General features: G+C 43.5%; 5 protein-coding genes across 8 annotated transcripts; 1 reads left to right on the top strand and 4 right to left on the bottom strand.

Annotated features, from left to right (window-relative positions):
- Positions 1-1,983: 1,983 nt before the first annotated feature.
- On the top strand, positions 1,984-23,723 carry RB195_022268 (uncharacterized protein; the record flags this gene model as incomplete). 3 transcript variants are annotated; one of them, XM_064209333.1, is made up of 10 exons in its annotated part: positions 1,984-2,052; positions 3,313-3,398; positions 3,449-3,663; positions 3,721-3,799; positions 4,832-4,913; positions 4,965-5,126; positions 9,079-9,345; positions 19,011-19,195; positions 19,256-19,308; positions 21,783-21,889. In XM_064209333.1, 10 exons carry the CDS (start codon positions 1,984-1,986, stop codon positions 21,887-21,889), a joined length of 1,305 nt encoding a protein of 434 aa, XP_064065213.1. The 3 variants fall into 3 exon arrangements, with proteins under 3 accessions (XP_064065213.1, XP_064065217.1, XP_064065212.1); XM_064209332.1 differs by lacking the exons at positions 9,079-9,345; positions 19,011-19,195; positions 19,256-19,308; positions 21,783-21,889 and adding exons at positions 5,336-5,446; positions 5,538-5,655; positions 7,414-7,511; XM_064209331.1 differs by lacking the exons at positions 1,984-2,052; positions 3,313-3,398; positions 3,449-3,663; ... (2 more) ...; positions 4,965-5,126; positions 21,783-21,889 and adding exons at positions 20,867-20,948; positions 21,017-21,097; positions 23,533-23,723 and having other exon boundaries at positions 9,187-9,345; positions 19,256-19,382.
- Positions 10,272-10,643, bottom strand: RB195_022270 (uncharacterized protein; the record flags this gene model as incomplete). The annotated part of the gene is made up of 1 exon (XM_064209336.1): positions 10,272-10,643. One exon carries the CDS (start codon positions 10,641-10,643, stop codon positions 10,272-10,274), a length of 372 nt encoding a protein of 123 aa, XP_064065216.1.
- On the bottom strand, positions 10,881-12,846 carry RB195_022269 (uncharacterized protein; the record flags this gene model as incomplete). Of its 2 annotated transcripts, XM_064209334.1 has the most annotated exons (4): positions 10,881-11,060; positions 11,488-11,598; positions 11,966-12,571; positions 12,646-12,846. In XM_064209334.1, the coding sequence occupies 4 exons, from the start codon at positions 12,844-12,846 to the stop codon at positions 10,881-10,883; spliced, it is 1,098 nt and encodes a 365-aa protein (XP_064065214.1). The 2 variants fall into 2 exon arrangements, with proteins under 2 accessions (XP_064065214.1, XP_064065215.1); XM_064209335.1 differs by lacking the exons at positions 10,881-11,060; positions 11,488-11,598; positions 12,646-12,846 and having other exon boundaries at positions 11,645-12,409.
- Positions 23,724-23,770: 47 nt separating the features above from the next.
- Positions 23,771-24,052, bottom strand: RB195_022267 (uncharacterized protein; the record flags this gene model as incomplete). Its single annotated transcript, XM_064209330.1, has 1 exon — positions 23,771-24,052. The coding sequence occupies one exon, from the start codon at positions 24,050-24,052 to the stop codon at positions 23,771-23,773; it is 282 nt and encodes a 93-aa protein (XP_064065211.1).
- Positions 24,053-26,706: 2,654 nt separating this feature from the next.
- Positions 26,707-27,291, bottom strand: RB195_022266 (uncharacterized protein; the record flags this gene model as incomplete). Its single annotated transcript, XM_064209329.1, has 1 exon — positions 26,707-27,291. One exon carries the CDS (start codon positions 27,289-27,291, stop codon positions 26,707-26,709), a length of 585 nt encoding a protein of 194 aa, XP_064065210.1.
- Positions 27,292-27,537: the final 246 nt, after the last annotated feature.

Here is a 27,537-nt window from a genome sequence, read left to right as displayed (position 1 = left end):
CCCCCCCCCCCTCGGTCGACAATAATTTTGAAGCTAACATAGATACTCACTGACCCCCTTCACTTTCGGCTGCCCAATATGGGCAAGACCCCCTTCACCTGGGAGGGGGCAGGCTAATCCCTATCGCACCTATGCTCGGGGGAATTAAAGCTGACCGGGGACGACAATAAACAATACGAAGATATTACAACTGCAGTAAACCTCATGATAGTAGGAATAAGAATAATTGGTTCAAGCCGGGACCACCTGCAGAATTTAATTGAAATACTCAAAAAAGAGTTACGAAGAAGCCAAAATTAAGGCAAACAAAAATGAACTCGAGAACGAACTTGAAGAAATTGACAAGGAAGGTCAATTCAGTGAAAAAATTGCACAAGCAAACGACATGCTTTACATTTTAGAAGCACGCACTAACGAATACCGAGATAAAAAGCAGAAAATCGCTGCAAAACTCGGGGTTGATCCACTCAGAAGTGAACTCAGACAATTAAAATTTATGGATGACAATGAAATTAAAACAGAAGATGCACAATGGCTATCAGAAGACGTATCAGAGAATTCAGACGATAAAGAAGAGTCTATTTGTCGGGCGTTGAAACTAAAACAGCTCGAATTACCTCGTTTTTACGGAGAAGTAGTCAGACAGTACTGCAGAAAGCTGTATCGCAGCATACGACAAATTATTATTATTAGCTTATTAATCAAATGGTATCAGCAAGTCAAGACATACGCTACATGCAAGACGCTATATGGACCGAAAAAAAATTCTAGACAAGTTCACCTACAACATTGTCAAAAACGTGTTGACAACTATACAAAACCTAGAAGGGGTGAAAATAAATGATGTCATGAAGGAAATCGAAAAAGAGATTACTGCAAAAAAAAAAATCGTAGAATCGCGATTGAAAAATAGATTCAAATGTGAAGCACAAAAAAGAACTGAGCAACTTACCAACAACGAGTATAAGAAGAAATTCAAAGCGTGCGTGCTTTGCGAAAATCAGAATCACGTCTCTACTTACTGTAAAACAGTTACAGGAGTACAAAATAAACGAAATATTCTCAGAGAAAAGAAACTCTGCTGGGAATGTTTTTCGAACAGTCACAACAATTTTGATTGCTTCTGGACAAAATGCCCCATATGTGACAAGGCTCACAACAAAAGTTTGTGTCTATCAAGCAGTCCAAACATAACAGACAAGTGTTCTGGACACTACAATCGACCTAACAATAATCAATACAATACGCGACCAACTGAGGCGGATAACCGACCTAACGCAGAGACCTGGCGCTGTAGAGGAAACGGTATCCGACAAAGAGCAGGTGCTATCTAAATCTACTTAAACGGCCGCGCGGGCGGTCGCGTTGCGCCGCGCTGGCTCGCTGCCAGCTCTGCCATATCTGCGGCCCTTCGCAGTCGTGAGGGCCTATGGTGTTAGCAGGCAATTGCGGCTATTCGACCTGATCCCAATAGGTCCATATGCTGGCTTCTACACTCGTCTCGCCGTAAAAGGGGAAGTTACACCTCTATTCACTAGTCTACCTTCTAAATTCTATCAACTGAGGTAAGTTACTTCTAAACATATGATCTATGTTGTGATTGCTTTTCTGGTCTTTGCTTTCTGACATGTGCTCGCTAGGACTTGTATTTGCGAGGAACTTAAGTTTAGTTCTTTCATCAATCAACCCACTGCAGGCACAATCTACCAGAAAATGATTTTTTTTACTCTTCTTCTCGTTTTTGTCAAGTTATATGTCGTGTTTTTAGAATACCTTCTGTTCGTTCATTTATTTTTTCCTTCTACATTTACATTGCTGATGATAACTATTTCTACCACTGACTATTCGCTACACTCATCGCCGATGATGAGTTCTCCACTACTCTTTGCTGTACTCTGCTACGACTAATCGCTGCAAATCCATTCCTTCCAATTCAAACAGAAGTGCCTGCTATAACTATTCACTATACGTCAGTTCTTTCTAATGCCCTTTACACTGCTCCTCCTGGATACTGAGACTAACAATTTTACAAGCTTCTACAAACTGCTTAAGGTGAGTTGCTTTTGGTTGTCTCTTCAGTGTTGCAACCTTTCCTTTCATGGTTATCTTCCGCGACATATGCTAGCTTGAAGTTGTTTTTGGCAGGGACTTTAATGATTCGTGTCATTTACAACTCACGGCTGACAGAATCTTTGGTACTGAAGCATTATTTATGTACCCGAAAATTGCAATTGGCTTTATTTTGCACGCTGTTCTCATATGTCCACAGATTTCTCACATGTATCTCTCTGCAGTTTAGAGGGTCTATTCCACCGTGCGCTCGTTTTATTAAATTATTCTACTTTCCCTTGCTCTGAACTGCCAAGTGTTCCTTCAAATTTAATGTTTTTAATGATTGACTTATCGAAAGTGTGGTTTTTAAACGGCAACCTGTTTTACTGCAATAATGGTTTGCAATCGTTTGAGGTGAGGATTTCCAGAAATCCATTGGAATTTAGTCTATTACAACGTTTCGTATACGTCCATCTACATCAACATTTTCCTTTCATTTCATCTTGCCTTGATTCTGCTTATATTTAACTTGGAGTTCATCAAAAGCTATCTATAACAAATCCTATGTAATGCAATTGGCTTTTGTCATATTTAAAATTTTTCCAGTGAATTTTCCAATTTAGCTTTGAACACAGCTGCAGTTGTCAAACATAGTAAGTAGATCCAGGGCACTTTATTCGCCTTTGTCACCGAACTCTTATTCTGGCACTTTATCCAGCCCACTGTGTATGGCAAAGATCTCGCATTTCGCAAAGGCTGGTCCTGTGTGGAAAAATGGATCACAAGTTGTCGTTATTTCGCAATGCTGAAAAGGGTAACATTCGTATCTAGGTGTGTCTATATCACCATACGCTACGTCATCGTCCTCTCACGAACTATGGGACTGTCCCATCTGCGCCAAAATACTTCTAAGAAAGAATCTGTACTCTCATCTAAGAGTAACCCACAAATATTCTGAGCAGCACATAGCTCAGGTTAAGCTGGAAGTGAAGAAGGCTAGTTCATCAAAACCTATTCCCGAAGTACGCTGTATGTATTGCCCCATTTGTGATGAGGGTTTTACCGACCACGAAAGTATGGCCTGTCACTGCAAAGACAATCATAGCGAAGACGGGGCTAACCCCAGGACTATACTGTTTTACTGCTTACATTTGATACGGTTGGAGAATTCGAGGTAGGTCATTGGAAGTATTCACTGAAATGCACTGAAAATAAATAGAGTGTAGTTTCCTCAGTTCTAAGAAGTTTGCAATATTCCAGGAATGGTTGCATGAGCAGTGTGAAAGAAGTGGTACTAGTTTTTTCAAGCGATCAAGTTATGCCAAGGGCTCGTCGTACTCTTTAAGGTGCTTATAAAATGTAAATTTTGCATACAAAATATGACTTAATTCCTTAGATGCAATCGGGCTGGCACATATGAGAAAGCAACCACTTCAAACGCAACATCTAGTAAAAAGGATGTCATCAGCTGTTCATGTTTTATGAACGTTCACATTGCCGATGATGGTAAAGTCAACATAAAAGGATGTTTGGGGCATGTCGGCCACGATATAGAGCCTGCGCTGCTCCGTCTTAACAATACACAAGAACTTTTGAGAACTCTTCTGGAAGGTCTGAATTAAAATGATTGCTTGAAAATGACAAATCTAGACCTATTTTCATGTACAGAACATTCAATGGACTATATTTTGCGACTTCTCAAAAGGGACTACTCAGCGAAAACCTCTAGGTTGTGGTTTGTCGATAGGTCAGATCTTTGGAATTTGACAACAAAATTTGTGTTTACGCCCTGGATATCGCGACAAGAATGACATGAATTCTTTGATGCACCGCCAAGCAGAGGAGAACCCGGACGACGGAATCCGTGTCCTAGAGGTTACTGATGACCCTAGTGGGCGAGGATTTCGTTTAAGTGAGCTGCTTGACATAATACCTAAAATTTTGGCAAACAAGCTCATTTCTTTAGTAATGATCACTCCGACACAGTTAGAATGGTTGAGAAAATTCTCGCCACGTGGAATTGCAGTCGACGACACACATAACGTCACACGTTACAATCTAAAGCTAGCGACTGTTTCAGTAGCTGACAACAAGAACCGGGGTCTTCCGGCTGGTACAGTTTCACTCCTAATTGCTCACATTAATAGTTGATAACAATATTGATAAATGGTTTCGCATTAAAGCTTTTTTACTGAGTAGCACAATGACAACATTGGATGTGCAGAGGCTCTTTTTGGAGATCAAGAAGCTTCTGCCTGATTTCAACCCACAACAGATAGTTACTGATGAAGCTCCATGCTATTACAACGGATTTCGAGTTGTCTTCCCGGAAACGCGGACTAAGCTGCACTACTGTAGATGGCACATCGACCAAACATTCAAAAGGAGCGCCTCCAGATTAGTTGCGGTAAAAAAAAATTCAGAAATCATTCCGCCTACTTTTGTGCTACCTACGGAGTAATTCTTCTGGCTCGCATTCGAGGACAAGTAAAAAAAGACCTCAGTGAACTTCTCCTCATTGCTGACCTCACTTTGAGTCACGCTTCGGTCAAATTCTCGGTTTTCTCGAAACAGAAGGCCAAACTGGAATGGTTAATTATCTTAAGGATAATTATTTATGCAAGTATAGAACCGTTTTGTCTTCACTTTCCTTTTCCCGAAAAGCTTTTTCAGGAAGGACTGCCAATTAGGCATCATTTGCAAACAAAGGTACCGTGATGGACACGACGATGATTAGTGAGAGGTGGCATTTGCGTCTAAAAAAGAACTTCCTCCACAGAAATGCCAACTCAAGAGCCGAGTTTCTGGTAGAGCTGCTGATCAGAGCTGTGGAGGACTTGGCTGATTCAGCCGAAATTAGGGTGAAACGTTTTTGCAAACGTTTGAAATATATTCTTAAGTGATGTTTGTAGGATCGCCGTCGACTCGCAGCATCCTCTTTCCGTGTTCAGCAGTCCACTAAATGTCATAGATGGGCATTGAAACACTACGAGAACAGGCCTGAGAAGGTGAAGCGAGTGGCAGAAAAGAAATGGGAACTTCAGGGAAAAGATGTGGCGGACAAATACCAAGTGGTATACTTGGGTGGATGCGCATGTAGTGAACCCTTGAGTGAAAACGTGCACTGCCCACTCTGCGGTGTCTGTCCTTACTCTTGGCGCTGCAACTGCTTAATAGAGCTGGAATCAGTTGCCTTCACAGGCATGCGGCAAAATTATATGGAGGAGGCGTTGTAGAAGAGCATCCATCTACTTCACACGTCCATGAAATACCCCATACACAGCTAAGTGAGACGATGTATGAGGTCGACCAAATACTTTCCACTCGGGATTTGGTCACGGCAGCTCAGGAGCGCAAACAACAACGAACTCAAATAAGGAGTAACATTGAAAGTGTAAGTGTTCCATTGTCAACTGCCTCCAACCTTTCCAAATTATCAAATATCAGATGCTGATTATCAAATTTCAAATCAAACAAATATTTAGAAATATGCAGTCCTGAGCGCAAATGTAAACATTCTCGTAAACACTGACACAGAAGAAGCGGCGGAAACGATCAAGAAGATTTATGATCTTGTTGATCAAGCATCAAAATTAAAAGTCGGTCAGCCCTCTACAGAAGGAGTGCATATCTCTGCTAGGCCAGAGCTGACTAAAAAAAACCTCAGCTCACTAAGGCAGAGCTTTACACAGTAAGTTTCCCATGTTAATCAGAACTTACGTGAGTGCAATTTCTAACACAGCATTGCAGCGCTCCCAGTATCGAAGTAAAAAAAAAGAAAGAAAAGAGCAAAGAGGGCAATTAACGCAGAGAAAGAATGGCATAAGGAACAGCTACATTTCATACATGTATATACTAAGCGCCGTGATATGTACAAGAAGTATTATGTATTATTTTTGCATATAAAATAAAGATTACAACTGCATAAACACAAAAACCTTTTTCCTTTCTTTTTTTAAAAGGATTTTACTTTCCCTTACCCACATAGGCCGTCTTCCTTTACAATCCTGCAAAATTTCATCTTGCTATTTCATCTCCCAACTTCTAGATGTCTTTTTTCCGATATGTAATAGCATCAGAATTGCTTTTTTTGAGTCTTAATATGAAAGTACTTCATTGTGGAATGAGAAATATGGTCATTTAACGTTCTTGCGCTAAAAGCGAAATTTTCACTCCGTTGTTTCTGCACCCATCTTTGAGAAAATCCCAGCGCACTTTGACCCTGCGAACTAGCTCTCTTAATAAATAGGCCATTATTCAATACCAATCTGAACGTCACATACACACACGTACAGACCCACACTAACACGCACACACGGACTAAGGGATTGATTATATATCACCAATCTGAACGGACTTCAGACTCTGTGGTGTTCGCTTCGCTCCCCTTCACTAATCAATGGAAATTAATAGTAGTGACATTTTCGGTAAAATTAGAATTCTGTTTCTCTAACAACGTTTTTTTTATAAACTTCGGCGAAACATTTCAAAGTTTTCTTTCTAAACGCGTCAGTTCTACATTTGCAGAACATTCGAACTTCAGCTTCAAAGATTGAATCGAGACCAATATAATAAAGACACAATTTGAAAGTATTACTCGAAGTATGGGTTTTCCTCTGTCTTCCTCCAAAAGTTATCAGTGAGATATCAATGATGTTCTGATCATGATGTTTTCACGTAAAATGATGTGAACGAAATCATCGTACTGATAAAGGTAACGTCCCACGTCAGATCATGTAAACTGTTCGTTAGTATTTAAGCAGCCGTTTGCATGCGTGTTTCCACCTGCTGAAGAAGCTATGTTACCAATCTGAGGCAAAGGTGCAAAGAGATAGACGCACGAAGGAGTCATATAGGTGTGACGTAACACGGGCAGCGGCTACAGCTACAAAACTGTCGCACATCTCATTTACCATTTGCAACATGCGCACGAAGTTATTGTACCGCACAACGGCGCTCCAATCCGATCTTGTTAGACCAGTCTCACCCCATTTTTTTAGCATTCTCACACGGCGCCAGCAACTCGACGCCGCGGGACCAGTCGCACCCCCTTTTTCGAATTTCGTGACACATACACACACGCGACAGAATTAGCCAGTTATTATATATCGTGAGTCATGACTGTCATGAAGGAAAAGAATTTGCTTCCTTCTTTCTCGTAGTGCTCGATACGAAATCCTATTTCTTTTGTGAGGAAACTACAGAAAAATGTGTAATGCTTAGGTTTGATAGTTGCGATGATAAGCTAATTTTTTGAAAGGATCGAAATTTCCAGGTGGTTACGTGCATTTTAAACTATGTTTTCCATTACCTTCGCAACTTTCATCACGTTATTTTTTACAGTGCATCATACTTATTCAGGTTATTCGACGGTTTGTCCTCATATTCACGGTCTTAAATACCGGATATGGCCTCCATTGCTTCAACCAGCGAAACGACCGCGACACCATATAACATAATTTAGAGCAGCGAGAAGATGCTCCAAATTATGTTTACTGCCGTTCACCTCTGAGACTGGCTCAAAAAGAGCACACTTTCTCCATTGTCAGAAGTATAAAGAATAGATCTTCTTACAATTTGTGTGTCATCACCTTACCTAAACTATTTTGGCTCTACAAGTTTTGAGTTTCCCCATCATTTGTTGAGATATTACGCGGTCCTATTTCAGAAAAAAAAAAAAAAAACAAATGTCAAATGTAGCCCCCTACGACCACTATCTCACTCACGCCCCGTCTTAAGACCCTTTTGTTGCGAAAATCCCAGCGTAGGTTTGAGCCTGGCCGAACCTCTTACTAACTGCGCTACATAGCTAAACACGCTTCAGTAAATTTAGGAAAGTAATCTAGAGATGACGGCCATACCAGATATTATATCAGTCGCTCTGCTGTTGCAACCAAAGGGAAATTAGCAGCGACAGAAAAGGAATAATAATATACGACAGTTCAGTTCGTGTGAGGTTTTATCGACTCAGGCGTAATTTCGAAAGCTTGAAAATTGCAGGTTCTCTCTTGACAATGAGATTCGTTCGTCTCTCTTTTTACTCTTTTGGTATTCCGTAAACGGCGAACAACCGTTGAATATTTGATATTGGCATCTTACACCGTCTTAATCTCGTTAGTGTTTCTTGTCAATATGGTCATTTTTCCTTCCATATAAGAAATGATGGGAGTAGATAGACTAATTTTTCATTAATTCGGCAACACATTCCTTCCAATCACGTTTTAATAGGACAGACTTCCAGAAATTTTGCCCTTTGAAGATTTCCAATTCTTGTGGAAAAAAAAATGTTTTTAGTACATATTCCAAATGTTTTCATAAGACCAAAATCACAAACACATCCTCTAAAGCAAAAACTTTGATGATTTATCGCTTTCACATTCTTTGTTATAACTTTAGTGTCTTAGAAGGACTGAGAACTCATTTCGCACACATATACAACTCCACCTTCAAAACTTGACGTGTAGCTGACTTTGGCATACTTCGATCAACGTATGCTACGGGAAAGGCTTTGATTAACGGCTGCATAGTGCATAGTCATTGTTATTCAACTGAGATTTCATACCACAAACGGGGCGGCTCAGTATTAGCGCATCGATATTCTCCGCGGGACTCACGCACATCACGATGACGTGGATCTTGCTCTGCTTCGGCGTCAATGAGATAAGAGCGGCTTCCGTATAACCTTTTTGAGTCTTTGATTCCTCCTTCTGGCGACTCTTCTCGCAAGATTCATAGCTACAGAATCTATGTACCCACCGGAATGCAATACTCTAACGTGCTGAAAGCTTGCTTCATATAAAGATCATCTTCCGTTCTCTCTGCCATTTCTCTTTGTCCGCGAATATCTATTTGACAGAGTATCGATTCACGCGCGCAGGCGTGGTTACGTCCAGTGCGGCTCACAGTCTCGGCTTCCTCAATCTGCTATTTCCGTATTGTTCATTTTTAGCTGCCTGCTTCCATTTAAGAGAATACATTGTGGTTGTTGGAGGGTCAAGACACTTGGGTCGTTTGTCTGACATCTAGTGTCGTTCCCGCAAGCGGCACAGCTTGTTTGCTTGTGGGCAAGTGCGGTCATCTGCCTCATGGTCGGAACAGTTTCTGTTCAAAGACCTGCTAGAAGCACTCATTTACATGTGGGACGCGCTGGACGGCCGCTCACTTACTGCTGAGGCTCTCGCACGAGCAGCCATTGTCGTCGCTGTTGAGGTGCTACTTCTTGGCACTTCATTCCTGAACATCTGTGTTATATTCACTACTGCCGACCTTTACGATGTCATCGGATGTTACTTGGTGAGTTCGTTATGGCATACACCATTTACAAACTGTTGGTACCAACTTAGGATAGAGTTAGACTCCGTTTTGTCTTTTTTTTTTACTTGTTTGTTTTGCGAAAATCCCTAATCCTAATCCTAATCTACCACAACAGTACTAATGAGTACAACATATCCTAGAGAATTTTCCTCGAGTTGTGTAACTTCTATCCCAAAATTTCGACGCCAGCTAAATGCGACCAAAGCTTCATATGACGAGCATCCTTGACGATAGCAAGTAGCAAATGCTGATACAAGAAGTGGTTGTTGTGTGTTGCACTGGTAGAGTGACATGTGTCGAGCACAACAGGATTTACTTCTGAGTACAAATGGACCTTCGCATCGCATACCTAGCCGACGGTATTAAATGCGCTGCGTGGAGCCTGCTCATTTCTCAAATAATATTTCTTATTAGGGTGACTTTATTAAAAATTGAACGCGAAAGCAGACCATGAACGCTGGTAGGGTGCATATCGTTAAGTACTCGCAGCTTCCGGGACAACTTATCCTTAGGGAAAACGAATGGCAATGATGATCGTTAATTATGCTGCGCAGCAGTTAAAAGCGTCTGCAGAACACTGCGCTGCGTTTGCCTAATGTCACGCACATCACCTCGTACCTCCTCGGCCCTCATCATCTAATGAGGTGCGGAACATGCCTCGCAGGAGCACACTATCTCTGGTATTGCTTCTGTACGGAGTATCGATCGCTTACGTACAGAGGTACATCGAACGATTGCGCAGAAAATCCCGGAAATAGAAAATAATAGTGTTTTGTGTAAAACAAACAAATCGAAACTTATACAAACTACTCCAGTATCTTACGTGCATAAAATGCTCTATATGACTTACTTACTTGACTTACTCAAACATCACTGACGACGTTGACTTGGCCTACTTGAGTGACTTAATCGGCGGGCTGATGACATCGCCTGACGCGATTATCCACATCCTCGCCGAGGTGTGCCGTCCTTGAACATAGGTCTGCCCAGCCTTCTCGATCTCCTGCGAGAGCTTGCACAGAATCAATCCGTTCGTCGCTATCCCATATTCTGCGAAACCTTACGTCTCGCCTGAATTGCCTATCCACGCCGAGTGTCCTCGGGTCCTCTTTCACCATCTCAATCCAGAACTTCCGTTTTCGGCCAGGTGGCTTCTTCCAGCTCAAGTCCTCAAAACTCGTTGAACAAGGCGATCTCCCAGTCTGCTTAATACGTGAATAAAGAAACGAAGACGATTTTCTGTAGCCATTTTCGATAGCGGTGCAACATGTTGACATTCTCTTTGTGTCATTCGCCGGTACACCAGATCGATTTCCGCGTGAAGATATTCATTTCGGCACACCCTAGGCCAAAAGTAGCCAAGCAGCCATCTAAGCAGCTTCCTTTCCGTGCAGTCAAGCCTCTTTATCATCGTAAACGATGCTCCCCAAGTCTCCGATCCCTACATTATGGTGGGAATATGCAGACTAGCAGCTTGATTTCGTTGGTGATGGGGGTCGGCCACAGGCATTTCGTTATGGAGATGCAGTAGTGGCCTTAGCGCATATTTGCTGAATATCTTCCTCGTAGCTGTCGTTGTTCTTTAGCATACAGCCCAGGTAACGTAACTCATCGATGAGTTCGATCGGTTGGCCGTCCACCCTGATCTCCGTTTGAGGTCTCGCGGAGACCCACATCTGCTTGTACTTGGGCGGCTTCAAAGTAGAGAAAGGCTAATTCCATTGGCTTCGAATTCTGCTGTCATATTTCGTTCACTCTCCTGACGAATACGAAATAATACTGAACACCTGGTCAGTCGGAGATCGGCCAGGACGAAAGCCAGCGTGTTCGTCGCGCGATGTTTAATGAATCGGTCTAAGATAATCCGCTCTAGTACCTTGTAAATAACAGGTAGCAAAGAGATCCCTCGATAATTCTTAGGGTCCGTAACGGATAATTTCTTGTGGAGGGAATTATGATAGCGTGTTTCCACGAGTCAGGTATCTTCTCCTCTATCCATATTGAAGGGATAATCTTTGTCATCTCACGAATCCCAGACGGAGAGGATACTACAGCATTTCTGCGCTAATCCCATCGCCTCCACCAGATTTTCCATTTTCTTCTTTTGGATACAGACCAAACCTCCGACTCGGTCGGTGGTTCCTCGTTAACCGCATATTTCGGTCTATCAACGTGCCCAAGTTCAGGAACAGACGACGCTTGCTGGTGCAGCAAAGTCTTGAAGTGATCCCTCTAGATTGGAAGTGTTGCTTCACCGACAGCCACTCCATTGGCAGCATTAAGGACAGGAGAGCATCTTTTCTTTTTGCCGGTGTGGTGTTTTGGTAAAGCCTAGGCTTTCCGCGAGTTTCCCTTCTAAGACGCTTTTCCTGGTTGAAGTCAACACAGGCGACACATACAGAATTTTACGTGGGTTTTGTTTCCGCCGATGGAAAGGCAAACTTCTTCCGCGGTAATAAAACCGGGAGCGTTTCCCTTGCAGCGCCTTGGACGCACTTTGTGAAGGAATCCGCATCGCTGAGCTTCTTCCTGTCCCGCAGTCCAACATGAATAGACACACGTTGGCGGAATTTCGTTCTACATTCTTCGTGTTTCGCACCTGCGATGTTGATTGAAGAGGAACTCCTCGGTTTTTTTTGTGGAACCGTGTGTTGAAGCTGAGAAGAACTGGACGGTGGTCAGAGTCGAACGCGACGTCCCAAACAGCTCTAGATTTTCGGATATCTGACCGAGGAATGTCCCTCGCCAGAACGTAGTCGAGCTGAAGCTTAAGAGTCTTTATCTTCCGCTTGCGCTGCTCTTCAGGCGTTAAATTTATTGACCCCTGCCACATAATGTGATAGCGTCGATGATTCCTATCAAACATGAAAGAGATGATGAGGTCCGTCTGTTCACATGAGTCGACCAGACGTTCACCGTTGTCCGACGTGCGCTTCGCTGGATAGTACCATTTTCCTAGCACATCGGATTGCTGCTCGAGTCCCATATTCGCATTTGCATCGATTCCGACAATGTCCACCTGCTTCCTGGGTATTTTAGACATCAACGCATTGAGTTTATCATAGAAGGCGTCCTTACTGTTGTCCTCAGCGGTTTCCGTAGGTGCGTGAGCACTTACGATCCAGTGTTTACGTCCTCTGTTTACGTTTCGTGCAGTGCAACAGTATGTGGTGTTCTGCGATCCCGCAGTCGTAGAAAGGCGCATCTAGACGATGTTGAGCCAAATTTCTCCACCAGGTTCTTGTAATCGTTCCTCACAGCTATCGCGCAGCCACCTACTTTGTTCTCATCAGCATCGCCGCAGTATATGGTGTAATTTTCGATGCTGGTGACGGGCCGATCTCCCACGCGTGTTTCCTGCAGTGCAGCAAAAGGCACACAGAGATATCGCAGAAGCCCAGACAGGGCGGCTTGGAGTTCATTCGCTAGTGTTCGGCGGTTCAGCGTGACGAAACGAATGGTTGTTGCTAACGAATGCATGCTCCCTTCAGGCAGTTGACCTTTCATGTTATGGGTTTTGGCGATTTGTTGGACGACAGCACCTTTTTGCAATGTATGGGAATCTTTCGCCTTAAAAAAGTGCGGGTTATATAGCTCGTACGTTTCCAATGCGTGCACTCGTGCCTGATTTAGTTTAGTTAAAGCAGGGCCACTACGGGCAGGTAACAATCAGACTCGTATAGGCGGCCCCAATTTCAACATACTGAAAGGAAGTAAGATAAAAGTAAATAAGAAGGAAGAGGGAAGATGTGAGCTTGAACAAGAACTTAAGGAACGAATAAATATATCCAATTATTTCAACCATAGCCTAATACTTCGAATTCCACTATGGTGCAGCGCTCTTGTTTTACGTTCATTTGGAAGCTTGTGTTCTAGTTAGTTGTATTTGCGAATGTATCGTTATGGGCCCGGTTTCTTGTGAAAAGATGCCGAACATTGTTGATTTCGGTTCTATTGCCGCGGAAGAAATTTGCCTTTGCATCTGCGGAGGCAGAGCCTAAAGCCCCTGCCTAGCCTTATTAAACCAGTATAAGGCAAGTTGAAAAGATGTTTTCCAGTCCACAACTTTACCAGTGGGTGGCTGTCGGTGAAGCAACCCTCCAATTTGGAAGGATCACTTGAAGACGCTAACGGTAAAGAGGATCCCGGCGGATTCTCCGCGAATGCCTCCGAGACATAACTTGTCCAGTGGATATGCCAGCGGATACGCGAATATACTTCGACGAGGTCACGTCCTCCAGTCGTTCATGAAGACGCAGACAGCCGTCTTAGATGTTCTTCTAGCCACAGAGACGCAGAAAACTGCGCAACTGAAAACTACAAGGAAATATGCAAAGAAAAGTGGTGTGAGCTGTCGAAATTACCGAATAAGTCAAAGAATAATAGTGTCAGATAGAAGTACATAGGATATTGTATGGTGTTCTAAAAAAGAAAGGGAGTGAGTTTGTCTTTATATCAACTTCAGAAAGTCTAGAAATCTTATCAAATTTGATCTCTTTTCTTCCTGTAAGTTCCAAGAAGTCACAGATATAGAAGGTCCCTCTGTCCAGGAATAAATTAGGCTATAAAAAGCTTGGGAGTTACAGGATAACGATAATTCTCATTACCGTTACTTTTGAAAGCTGGAATGTTCCGTTTTAACGAAGATTATTATGCACGTAATTTAAAGCTGTTAGATACATCGTTATCTCATATTTCACGCGAGGATTTCTCTTGCTTCTGGCACGATTACAAAATTGAGTTTAGATCACTTCACATCATAAAATTGCAGTGAATGTGTCTGATTCTCCAAGACAATTTCCGTTCCTTCGGAATTTCGGATTATCCTGGACCGACTTATTAGGCATCGCGAAGAAACAACACTCGACGAGCAAGCTGGCTTTCGTCCTGGCCGATCTACGATTGAGTAGATAGTGGATTATATCCTAGGTGATGCATCCCAGATGACTTTGGGATGACCGGGGCATGCTCGAAATTCGTTGGGACCCTCTTTACACGCACCCGAGACGACGGAATTAGCGCAAAATTGCTGTAGTATATTCCTCAATCTGGGATTGGTGAGATGACAGAGGTCATCCGTTCAATATGGATAAAAAAAAGAATACCTGACTCGTGGAGGCACGCTATCATAATTCTGCTCCACAAGACGTTAACCGCTACGGACCCTAGTAGGTACCGAGGAATCTTTTTGTTGCGTGTTATGTAAAAGGTTTTGGAGCGGATTATCCTGGACCGACTTATTAGGCATCGCGAAGAAACAACGCGCGACGAGCAAGCTGGCTTTCGTCCTGGCCGATCTACGATTGACCATGTGTTCATCGTTAGGAGATTGATCGAAATCTGAGAGCGGTATTCGAAGCCAATGCAATTATCCTTTCTGGACTTTGAAGCCACTTTCGACTCTCCTCGTCGAGGCCGTCTTCCCAACGTGCTCCGCGCCGATGCTGTGCCAGGAAAGTTCGTTCGCTTGCTTGATGACATGAATCAACGAAGAACTGCTGCTGTTCGGACACCAGCCGGATATACAACACCATTCGGTAAGACAAGGATGCTTTTTTACGCGTTGCAAGAGTCAGGATTCCATCGGTAATCGAAATCTTGAACATCAGCGTCAAATGAGAGAAATTGGGCCGTCGAACACGCGCTGAGAATTCCATGTTTTCAACTTTTATGTGCACATGTGTACCGACACACTTCTGATTTTTGCAGTGAGCTCACTGTGGCTTCTTTATTTTATTATATTACATATTTTTGTTTTAATTGCAACACTATATATTAGTATTTATTATGACATTAATTGTCAATGTTTGTTATATTATATATCCTTTAAATTTACTTATTAGGCTCCCAACTTGTTTTTCAGTTCTATTTATTAAATTCTTACGATTTTTTATTGTTATGTAGTCGGCTATATTAGAACGAATTAAGTGGGGGAGGTCGTCTTCAAGAGAGTTTTTATGAGGGTCGTTTTCAAGGGGTTTTCAGGTTTACGATGACCCTGCTGCCATTATTTGCCTGCTATCATGTTATGCAATACCGAGCGACATCAGACTTCTTCTGGTGCACGCCTCACCCCTTTTCAATTAATAGAAGTTGAATGTAGTGGCAGTTTCCGTAGACTTTTTTACTTTTCTATTTTATTATTTTCCTTTTTTTCTATTTTTTTTTTCAAACTACGCTTCTTTCTTTTTTTTTTCGTTTTTGAAATTTAGGTATTCCGAAATGATCATTTCTTCTCTTTCTCCTCAACAATTAGTGTAGAATAATGTGCTGACATGAAAAGACATGAACGTCATCATCGTATTGATTAAGATAAGGTTCCATGTCAGATTAGGTAAATTGTTAGGTACTATTTAAGCTGCCGGTTTCATTCGTGCTACCAATTCCTGATTAAAGGATGTTAGCAACCTGATGAAGCCAACTTTCGGTGGAAATAGAGATACGGTTGAATACATAGGGGTGAAGTGCATCACTGCAGCATTCGTGGCCATAAAATGGTCCATAACGTTTCATTTACTTGTTGACAAATTCACTTGGAAGCCATTGCGCCGTACTACAGCAACCTGGCCATGGGACCCGTCGCACCCTATTTTACAGTTTTAAAATGGGGTCAGAAGGGCCCTATGCCTTTAGAATGGTGCGCCGGCGCAAGAAAGCAGTTTTAGAGGATCCACGACATGCAGGTTGAAGCTACTTAGAAAAAAGGAAGACAGAGCTGGATCTACTACTGTTTTTATGTAGTTGTGGGGCCACTCAGTAGCGCGTTTACTTCTGAACGATCTGTCTTACTTTTTTCTCTTAGTAACTTTAGCTTACATGTCATGGATCCTCTAAGACTAATGTTTGTTTCTTTACGAGGAATGAATAACTAAGTCGCACCATGTACTACTTCCGAAGAAAAAAAAAAGAACCGAAGATGGATTCCACAGCAATTCACGGTCACTAAGCAAGCATGCAACAATTTTCATCTACACATTTTCGACTTGTATTCCCAAGTTGGTGGCCCTAAAAAGGCCCGTTGGGTTAGCCTTTATGAAGGCTGTGCACATTCACCTGCTTCGCGACTTTAACGGGACTTCCACAGTTGGGGCAAAGTCGCTCCTTCCACGATCAGCGAGCCTCCCTGGACTTCGATGCAAGCTCCGGCCTAGTAGTAATCAGAGTGAAGTCACGAAGAGTCTGCAACTTAGAGGCAGCCATTATGTAAATGATATAATATACGTAATTAGCGCACGCGCTCGAAACGGCGCGGTGAAGGCAGCATTTGGAACCGAGTTGGGACCGCCGCAAACTGCAGCGATGGGTGATGCCAGCATTACACCACGCTCTTATCTGCTACGGGCCATCGAAACGCCTTGAGAGAAGCCGCGTACGCAATTGCTACGCTGCGTTCTTCATGCCCTTTTGACCCTATTATATGACTGCGTCGATTCCGACAATGACCACCTGCTGGCTTGTTATTTTAGACATCAACGCATTGAGCTCATCAAGAAGGCGTCCTTATTGTTGTCCTCAACGGTTTCCGTAGGTGCGTGAGCACTTATGATCCAGTGTTTACGTCCTCTGTTTACGTTTCCTGCAGTGCAGCAGTATATAGTGTTCTGCGATCCCGCAGTCGTAGAAAGGCGCATCTAGACGATGTTGAGCCAAATTTCTCCACCAGGTTCTTGGGTTCTTGTAATCGTTCATCACAGCTATCGCGCAGCCACCTACTTTGTTCTCATCAGCATCGCCGCAGTATATGGTGTAATTTTCGATGCTGGTGACGGGCCGATCTCCCACGCGTGTTTCCTGCAGTGCAGCAAAAGGCACACAGAGATATCGCAGAAGCCCAGACAGGGCGGCTTGGAGTTCATTCGCTAGTGTTCGGCAGTTCAGCGTGACGAAACGAATGGTTGTTGCCAATGAATCCATGCTCCCTTCAGCCAGTTGCCCTTTTAGGTTATGGGTTTTGGCGATTTGTTGGACGACGGCACCTTTTTGCAATGCATGGAAATCTTTCGCCATAAAAAAATTGCGGGTTATATAACTCATACGTTCCCAATGTGAACACTCGAACGCCAGATTGCGTTTAGTTAAAGCAGGGCCACCACGTGCAGGTAGCAATCAGACTCGTATACGTGGACCCTACTATAATATATATATATATATATATATATATATATATGTATATATTATACATACATACATATATATATATTTTTGCATCGGATGCATCGGTCTTCAGCTGAATCTACAAAAGACTATGTTCATGCAGAACGGATGGGTCTCGGATGCCCCATTCACGCTCAACGGAACGAACATATCCGACTGCACCAGCTACGTTTATCTGGGTCGGGAGCTGAATATGATGAACGACCTGACCCCCGAGCTGGGCAGGAGGAAACGAGCGGCTTGGGGAGCGTAGAAGAGCATCGAGGATGTAGTGAAGAAGACCAGGAACACCCGGCTCCGTGCTCACCTCTTCAACACCACCGTACCTCCTGCTTTGACCTATGCTTCGGAAACCTTGGAATTTCGCAAGCAGGAAGAAAACGCTATGAGCGTCATTGAACGCGAAATTGAGAGAGTGATGCTAGGAGTATCCCGTTTCACGCAAGTGAGGGACGGGATTCGAAGTTCTCTCCTACGTCAACGATCGAAGATTAGAGACGCCGCCGCGTTTGCCAAGGAAAGTAAAATAAGGTGGGCCGGACACGTGATGCGCTTTAATGACAACCGTTGGACTAGAGCCGTGAGCGACTGGGTTCCCGCGATATTAAGCGCACTACAGGAAGACCGCCGGCCCGATGGTCAGATTACTTCACGAAGTCCTTCAAAGAAAAATATGATGCTCTTGGTGTCCCACGCGAAAGGAGGAACCACTGGGCTACTCTGGCACGCGATCGGGACAAATGGAAGAATTACTGGCGCTCGTTCTATCAGTTCGAAGATCAACGGGGGCCAAGGTGATATATATATATATATATATATATATCATGTATTGTTATGTATATAAGAATATTGTTCAGATATATATATATATATCTGAACAATATTCTGTTCATATTAGCGAGTTTCTCAGGAACAGATTTAGGAGATACTTAAATAGTTCAACTTAGTCGTTAACCTTAATGTACTCGTCTATTTCCCATCGCTTTTACACGTTTCTCCCTTTCTTCCAAGTTTATTATTGCTCACTTCGGTGTAAATTGTTGAGTTTGAATTCGACGAAGTTGTCATCTGGCCGTTGTTTTTTTTTTCACTGATTCCATCTCTTCACTATAGAGTACAATATCCCAAGCTGCAAGTATTGGCGAGTATTGCGACTTAGTACCGCTTAATTACGGTAGAGACCTGCCTGTAAGTAAGACTTGCAAAAATGAAGAATGTAGTAATGTAAGAGAGAAAGAGAAAGATTTTATGGTTTTCATGTAAATATGCTACTGGACTGTCTGTGCTTATGCTGAAGTTTTTTGAAGTTTAGGGGCAGTTTATGATTGGTTTTTTTTATTGAAAGTCAGTTCAAGTGGGTTATGTTGTAATGTGATTACGCAACGCTTGTAAAAGTGTTTTCCTCTCATGGTATTCACTAAAGCAAATATAAAAATCCAGTGATATGGTGATGCCGCAATTTTCAAATATGCTTGCTTATTTTTTTTAAGATATCGCTTTCTGTCGCCGATCTCCTAGCGGCCCTGTTTATTGTACCACTGAGTCTGTATAGCACTTTGGACCCCAACTGGCGATTCATGGGTGACAACTCTCTCGTGTGTAAGGGTACCGCTTACCTTCAAATAGCTTTGTTTTGTTCTACAGTCTACACGTTTGCTTGGATTTGCATTGACAGGTAATTATTTTAAAGCCAAATGATTTGAAGTCTTTGTTTTAGTATCAGTCTCTTTTCTAGGTATTCGGCCATGATGAAGCCGTCACGATATGCAGATCAGTCTCTCACTCGTTGTAAGTGCTGGATTATTTTTAGTTGGCTTACGTCTCTTCTGCTGTGCTGTCCCATTGTTGTGGCGCAAATGCAGGTAACTTCTTCACTGATTTTTAGACTTTTTTGAAGGTCACGAGACGCACAGCATCAATTATTCCAAAAATTATTGCTGAGTAAGAAGAGTTTTTTCTTGATTTGGCGTCTGTGATCGTCGGATGCTAAGCCGTTATCGTAGGTTGAGCACTTTCTACGTTATGATCCTTGTTTTTTTTTCTTAGTATCGAGCAGGACACAATATTATGAGCAATATTGTGGCCTGTCCTATCTTAAGTAATATTACTCAGCTATAATATTGTGGCCTATACTACTACTCATCCGCAATATGTATTCGTATAGACCACATTATTACTCAGCCATACAATTGTGGCCTATAGAGATACATATTACGGCTGAGATAACGAAGAGAACAATAGGAATACATATGAATGTTCAATAAACGAATGAAATATGTCTTATATTTCCTTGCAGTATGACATGATGATCCTGTAGTCGGGCAAAAGCGTCATGATGCACGGGCAGTTGCTTAAGCGGCTGCGCTCGAAGCGGTGCGGTGGAGACAATGATTGGAATTGAGGTGGGATCATGGCGAACTGCAGAGATGGGTGGCGTTAGCGAGGATCCCTACACGATTCTTATCGCTACGCTCCACCGCGCCGCTTCCAGAGCAGCCGCTTACGCAGTTTTCCATGCTTCATGTCGTTTAAGTAAGAAAACACTTTTTTGACGAATATAACGGCAAGCGTGTTATTCTAAGGAGTGGAATAGTCACAACCACTTTAGAATAGAAATTTGTGCAATCGGTTAGCAAAATTAGAAGCGACCAATACTCTCTGAATGCTAGTGGTTTCATGCAGGTGTAATCTGATGTGGGAAGTTGTTATTAACTAATAGCTACTTTTTCTTGACTATACCAAAGTTTGAAAGCTGCGGGACGGTCTCTTCTTGCTGCATATGGTGCTTTGATCCAGTGCTGTTGTAGATGAATTCATTCATCTGTATGGCAATTCCTGAGAGGCATGTTTATTATTACAATGGTTTGCTGAAAATCTTTGCAGTGTTTCCACTCTTTTCTACTAGCCTATTAAGATGAAGAGTAAAATGTCTGGCGTTAATTAATCCGCTTCGGTTGCGCTACCATGTTCACTTAAATTCAAGGTCGTTTGAGGTCTGCGAACGTGTAACTGGCCTATACAATGACTTGCGGGGCTAACTGATGTGTCAAGTCAGTGTTTTTTTTTATTTGAGTGATTCGAACCTCCGATCGATCGTGCAGACAGCGGAACCTCTTACCGACTGCGCTGCACTCACCTCCATTCACCTTATTATGAAATCATAATATCCCTTCTGCGCTTTGAGAGCTCCATTTCTCTTGATTAGATCAAGTCCTGCTGCACAGCCTCCACTGCAGTTAGGCAACTTTGAATATTTCTGTGACGTTGCTTTTCCTTAGGAAGTGCCAAGATGCAAAGAGGAAAGGTGTAAGATGATCATCATTTTCCTGCGTTGTTCGTATTGCAGTATGCTATTCTTATCCTTCGTATTCGTATGCTTACCTCTTTACGTGGGATCTTATCTCAGCACCTTTCTCATTTACTTGGAAGTATGTAATATTTACGGTACTGTTCAACTTATAGTACCCCAAACAGTTTTCCCCGATGGGATCTTTAGGGGTGTCAAGCATCACTGAAAACGAACTTAAAGTATTGGAACCAGTAGACAATCGAAGTGTGGCTGGTGCGAAGCTCGTAGGTGAGGTCGCCCTGTTTTCCATGATCTCTGAGCCAGGAGTAAGCCAACACATATAGTTCACGTCGATCAATTTTGCCGTCGGTAAACCAGTGTTTCTCATAACCAATAGGCGGTTCGTTAGCTCTAGACGGTTCATAGCGACGTTATCGTCGATAACACACTCACATTTCCCTAAACCTCTTTATGGTCGTTGCGTTACGGCAACTTGACAATGAAGGGGAGATTGCATCAGGTCCATATTCTCTAACCAGGCACTCTACTACAGTTCACGTTTTTTTTTAAAACATATAGGAGCTTCAATGAAAATCCTATCAATTAATTCTGTCGAGTGTTGATCATGAACAAAGCCAGAACAAATAACACGCGATGCTCCACCTAGCCCTGTCTCAAACTCTAACCGCACACCACGTTTCAACGGGGCACACTAGTCAAAGCTGTCTCGACAATAACCCACATTGATTTGTACTATCTGAAGCGGCTCACTTATGAAATGAATGTTCTCTTCGGGATCAGCATCGAAAAATCCCACAGATCTCCGCTGAGTAAAATTTGGATGGGGTACCGTTAGTTGAATTGTGCCACTTTTACTTCCGGGAGACTGTGGACTGGAACTCTTTCTTTTCGTGAACGTAGTGTTTTGCTGCAAATTTCACGTCATGGAAACTGGATCGCATGACAATTACAGTCCTCCTCAAACTTCTTGTTGACCGAACGAGTTACATCCTTGATGGAGTCGAGCATTGGGATACCCAAGCGATGCATGTAACGGTGATCGATATGGCTACGAGTTAAGGGGTTTATTGAAAAAAGTTTCTCGTTTTTTTTTTTTGGTGTAATTGGGCATGACTGTGAATGATTCACCATCAGAGTTGTAGCAAACCTCTGATTCATTAGCATAATTCCTTACTGATGAGACTTCTAACCGGACACTCTACTATAGTTCAGGTTCTAGCAGTGCAATGATAATTAGTGTAATAGATGGTCTAAAGGATCTGAAACTCGGAACGTTTTGACATTGTTCAGATGCGTAGCGGTTGTACTCAAATTAATGTGGGTGTGCTCGTGATCGAGATGGGACCTTCTCTAGATTCCACTCCGACTGCAGCGCTGAGTGGAGCTGGCGAATGTGTTTTTGATTCCAGCCGCTAGCTCCATCGCAGTCTTCGAATCCTTACCTATCTTATACCTTATACTTATTAATCGCTTACGCAACTGCACCGACCTTAACGTCGTTTTGATAAGACTGTATAGATCTGTTCGTCCTATATATTCATGTTTATCCGCATACTTGATATTCAGTCGCAAATATGATGCACTTCACCACTAAGTTTAGGCATGTTAGTATATATTGGGGGTACTAGTAAGTTTTAACGGATCTACAATCAAAAGCTGGCGTAAGTAGCATCAAATCGCATCAGAATATATTGTTACTTTACTTGTTGGAGCGTCATCATTTCCTTCTGAAAATCAATGTGTCACTTCGCTGAAGTGTAAACAACATACTTTCTTTGTGCTCTAACCATGTCAACCTTTGTGAAACAAGAAAAAAAAACAACAGAATTTGCGGGAAGTGATGTTTTTTGCTTTAATTAGAAGAAAAGTGCAGATGGTGGACATCGATTGTTGTGTGAAGCATATGGGGAACATGCTCCATTAATAAAAACATGTGACTCTTGTACTGGCTCCGGCGTTTCAAAAGTGATGATTTTAACACCAACGGCAAATAACACGAAGGGTGGCGAGCAGGCTTTGAAGACGTTTTTGACGTCTTCAAAGACGTCCTTTGAACGACCAATCCTCCAATCAGCGTCGTTAATGCCAAACTCAAGAGGAGCTCACTGAAACATTTGAAGTGACACAACAAGAGATTTCATACCGTGTCAAGGTCATCCGTATATGGTGCAATAACAAGGAAATTCGGTTCCATGTGATCTCAAGCCAGGAGACATCGAACGCCACTTTTTCACGTGCGAACAACTGTTCCACGGGCAAAATAGGAAGGTTTTTTTTTTCATCGAACCGTGCCGGGTGACGAAAAATGGATCCACTACGACAACGCAAAGCGAGGGAAATTGTTGGATGAACCCGGCCATGCATTAACATCAACGGCCAAACCGAACATTCATGGCAATAACTTAGCGTTGTGCATGTGGTGCGATCAGATCGGAGTTCTCTATTATAAGCTGCTCCAACCTAACGAAACATCACTGAGGACGTTGACTTGGCCTACTTGAGTGACTTAATCGGCGGGCTGATGTCATCGCTTGACGTGACTACCTGCATCTTGGCCGAGGTGCGCCGTTCTTGAACACAACTCTGTCCACCCTTCTAGATCTTCTGCGAGAGCTTACACAGGATCAATCCATTCCTTTTTTCTATATCCTGTGAAACCTTAGGTCTCGCCTGAACTGCCTATCCACGCCGAGTGTCTTTAGGTCCTCTTCCACCACCTCAGTCCAGAACTTCCGTTTTCGCCCAAGTGGCTTCTTCCAGCTCGAACCCAGCAAACTCCTCAGAACTCGAAGACGATTTTTTGCAGCCATCGATGGCGGTGCAACATGTTGATATTTTCTCCAGTACAGCACATCGATTTCCGCGTGAAGGTGTTCATTTCGGCATACCCTAGGCCAAAAGTAGCCAAGCAACCATCTAAGCAGCTTCCTTTCCGTGCAGTCAAGCCTCTTCATCGCCGCAATTGATGGTGTTCCCCAAGTCCTCGATCCTTACATTATGATGGGGATATGCAGAATCGCAGCTTGATTTCGTTAGTGATGGGGGTCGGCATTTCGTTAAGGAGTTGAATGCAGCAGTGGCCTTAGCGCATATTTGCTGAATATCTTCCTCGTAGCTGCCGTTGTTCTTCAGCATACAGCCCAGGTAACACAACTCATCGATGAGTTCTATCGGTTGTTCGTCCACCCTGATTGCCGTTTGAGCTCTCGCGGAGACCCGCATCTGCTTGTACTTATCAGGGCGTAGACGTAGTACTTACGGTGCAGCTAGCTTCGATACAAGGTTGACAACATGTTGAAATTTCGTGCTGCTTTCCGCGACTACAACTACAACGACTCGTTGGCGAACTAGAGATCGACCAGGAGACGTGCAGATGGTGCTAAAATGACATCGGCGAGACATAGCTCAACAGTTCTTCGCTTGATATCATCGACGGCAAAGTTGAACAAGAAAGGTCCCGCGAAAGCACCGTGTCTTGCTTCAGTTTTCGCTTTGAAAGGTGAAGTAAATCCGGCTGCTATTCGAACAGCAGCAGTTGTTCTTCTGTTTATGTCCTCGATTAAGCAAATGAGCTTTCCTGATACTCCATCGGTGTGTAGAGGGTTGAAAAGATTAGGAGAGCCCGATTAGGAGAGTCGAAAGCGGCTTCAAAGTAGAGGAAGGCTAATTCCATTGGCTTCGAATTCTGCTGTCATATTTTGCTCTCTCTCCTGACGAGTACAAAATAATACAAAACACCTGGTCAATCGGTGATCGGCTAGGATGAAAGCCAGCTTGCTCGTCGCGCGTTGTATCTTCGCGATGTTTAGTAAATCGGGTCCAAGATAATCCGTTCCAAAACCTTGTACATTAAACGCAGCCCAATCTATATCTATACTATACCATATCTTGGACCCGACTTACTAAACATCGCGAAGATACAATGCGCGACGACCAATTCCTGGACAGCTCCTGAGGTCTGTGTCGGATAATTTCTTGTAGAAGGAATATATAACAGCGTTAGTCTCTACAAGTAAGGTATCTTTTCGTCTATCCATATTGAACGATTGATCTTTGTCATCTCACGAATCCCAGACGGAGGAAGATACTGCAGTATTTCTCCGCTAATTCCAGCATCTCAACCAGAACCTCGGACTCGGTCGATAGTTCCTCGCTAGCAGCATATATCTGTGAACGTGATCGAGTTCAGGAGCTGACGACGCTTGTCGGTTCAGCAAGGTCTTGAAATGATCCCTCATAGTTATAAAGGTTGCTCCACAGTCACTTCCTTGGTCAAGGACAGGAAAACATTGGCTCCACTCTATTGGCAGTATTAAGAATAGGAGAACATCTTTTCATTTTGCCGCTATACTGTTGTAGTAAACATAGGCTTTGCGCGAGTTCTTGTTCTCTCTCTCTCCCTCTCTCTCACACACACTCTCCCTTTCAAAGCCACTCTTTTGCTCTTGACATTCATTCCTTTTCGCGGGTTTTTTTTTTGCAAATGACGACGCAATTTCCTTATACGCTATTTCTGGCTGAAATCGCCAGTGCTGCGAAAATTATACGTGGATTTTGTTTCCGCAGATGCAAAGGCAAACTTCTTCCGCGGCAATAGAACTGGGGGCGTTTCCCTTGCAGCGTCCTGAATGCACTTTGTGAAGGAATCCGCATCGCTAAGCTTTTTCTTGGTCCGTACTCAACCATGAATAGATACGTTGGTGAAATTTCATTCTGCATTCCTCGTCTTTCAGACCTGCCATGTCGATTTTCAGTTGAACTCCTGTGGAACCGTACCTCGAAGCTGAGGAGAACTTGACGGTGGTCAGAGTCGCACGCGATATCCCAAACAGCTCTAGATTTTTGGTTATCTGAATGATTAATGTTCCTCGCCAGAACGTAGTCGAGCTGAAGAAGTCCACATCTTCCGCTTGCGCTGCACTTTGGGCGTTAAAAGGATTGACCCCTACCACGTGAGATGTTTCCTCTTAAAGCCATCACCCCACGAATCTGAGGTGGTACGGATTTCAAGTGGAGTATTCGTATACGAAATAGTAGATTATGGAGGGGAGTGTGATTCCGTCCATTCCTTCCTAATTGCCGTAAAAAACGGCCTGGAAGATGCGACGCATGCACAAGGCTGGCGGGCTCCTATCAAACTCCTTGTAGAAAGTAGTGCGCGGGAACGCTGGAAGCCGCATTTTCCGAGCCGTTTTCTACGGCAATTAGAAATGAACGGAATCACCATTCTCTCAATAATCTACGATCCCCTATACGAATACTCCACCGGAAATCCGTACCACTCCAGATTCGTAGGGTGATGCCCTTAAACGTGAAAGCGATGCTGAGGCCGTACGTTCACATAAGACGTGCTCTGGTTAATACTATTTTTCCTTGCACATCGGATTGTTGTTCGAGTCCCACCTTCACATTTGCGTCGATTCCGACAATGACCACCTGCTGGCTGTGTATTTTGGATATCAACGCATTGAGTTCGTCATAGAAGGCGTCCTCCGCGGTTTTCGTAGGTGCACGGCACTTATGATCCAGAGTTTACGTCATCTGAGAGCACGCAGTCGCACAAAGGGGGCATCTAAGCGACGTTGAGCCAAATTGCTCCTTGGTCACCTTGACTCCCGTTGATCTTCGAACTGATAGAACGAGCGCCAGCAATTCTTCCATTTGTCCCGATTGCGTGCCAGAGTCAGCCAGTGGTTCCTGCTTTCGCGTGGGACGTGAAGAGCATCATAATTTTCTTGAAGGACTTCGTGAAGAAATCTGATCATCGGGTCGGCGGTCTTCCTGTAGTGCGCTTAATACCGCGGGGAACACAGTCGCTCACGGCTCTGGTCCAACGGCTGTCGTTAAAGCGCATCACGTGTCCGGCCCACCTTATTTTACTTCCTTTGGCAAACATGGCGGCGTCTAATCTTCGATCGCTCACATAAGGGAGAACTTCGAATCCCGTCCTTCACTTGCGTGAAGCGGGATACTCCTAGCATCACTCTCTCAGTTGCGCATTCAATGACGCTCACCGCATTTTCTTCCCCCTTGCGAAATACCCAGGTTTCCGAAGTATAGGTCATAGCAGGAAGTGCGGTGGTGTTGAAGAGGTGAGCACGAAGCCGGATGTTTCTGGTCTTCTTCACTACATTCTCGATGCTCTTATACACTCCCCACTCCGCTCGTCTCCTCCTGCCCAGCTCATGGGTCAGGTCGTTCATCATATTCAGCTCCCGACCCAGATAAACGTAGCTGGTGCATTCGGATATATTCGTTTCGTTGAGCGTGAATGGGGCATCCGAGATCCATCCGTTCCGCATGAACATCGTCTTTTGTAGATTCAGCTGAAGACCGATACATCCACATGTTTGGAACACGGTCAGCATTCGTTCCGCCTGGCTGATCGTAGGTGTCATCAATACAATGTCATCAGCAAAGTGCAAATGGTGTAGCTGCCGACCATCAACCATCACTCTCATGTCGTCCCTTTCCAACTTTCGTATTGCGTTCTCGAAGGTGGCTGTGAATATTTTGGGTGAGATTGATCACCCTGTCGGATCCGAATCTTCACGTCAATGATGGTATTCTTGTAGAATGGCGAAGTTCCGGTCGTGGAGTTGCTGTACAACTCTCAAAGTACCTTTGTGCTGAATAAGGACAACCTACTTGTGCAAGGTTTCCACGACCGCTTCGGTCTCAACTGAGTCGAACGCCTTCTTCAACTC

This window comes from Necator americanus, chromosome X (assembly GCF_031761385.1).
Source record: "Necator americanus strain Aroian chromosome X, whole genome shotgun sequence".
NCBI classification, from domain to species: domain Eukaryota; kingdom Metazoa; phylum Nematoda; class Chromadorea; order Rhabditida; family Ancylostomatidae; genus Necator; species Necator americanus.
The sequence above is the reverse complement of the archived record's forward strand: the minus strand, read 5'-3'. Positions and strand labels throughout refer to the sequence as shown.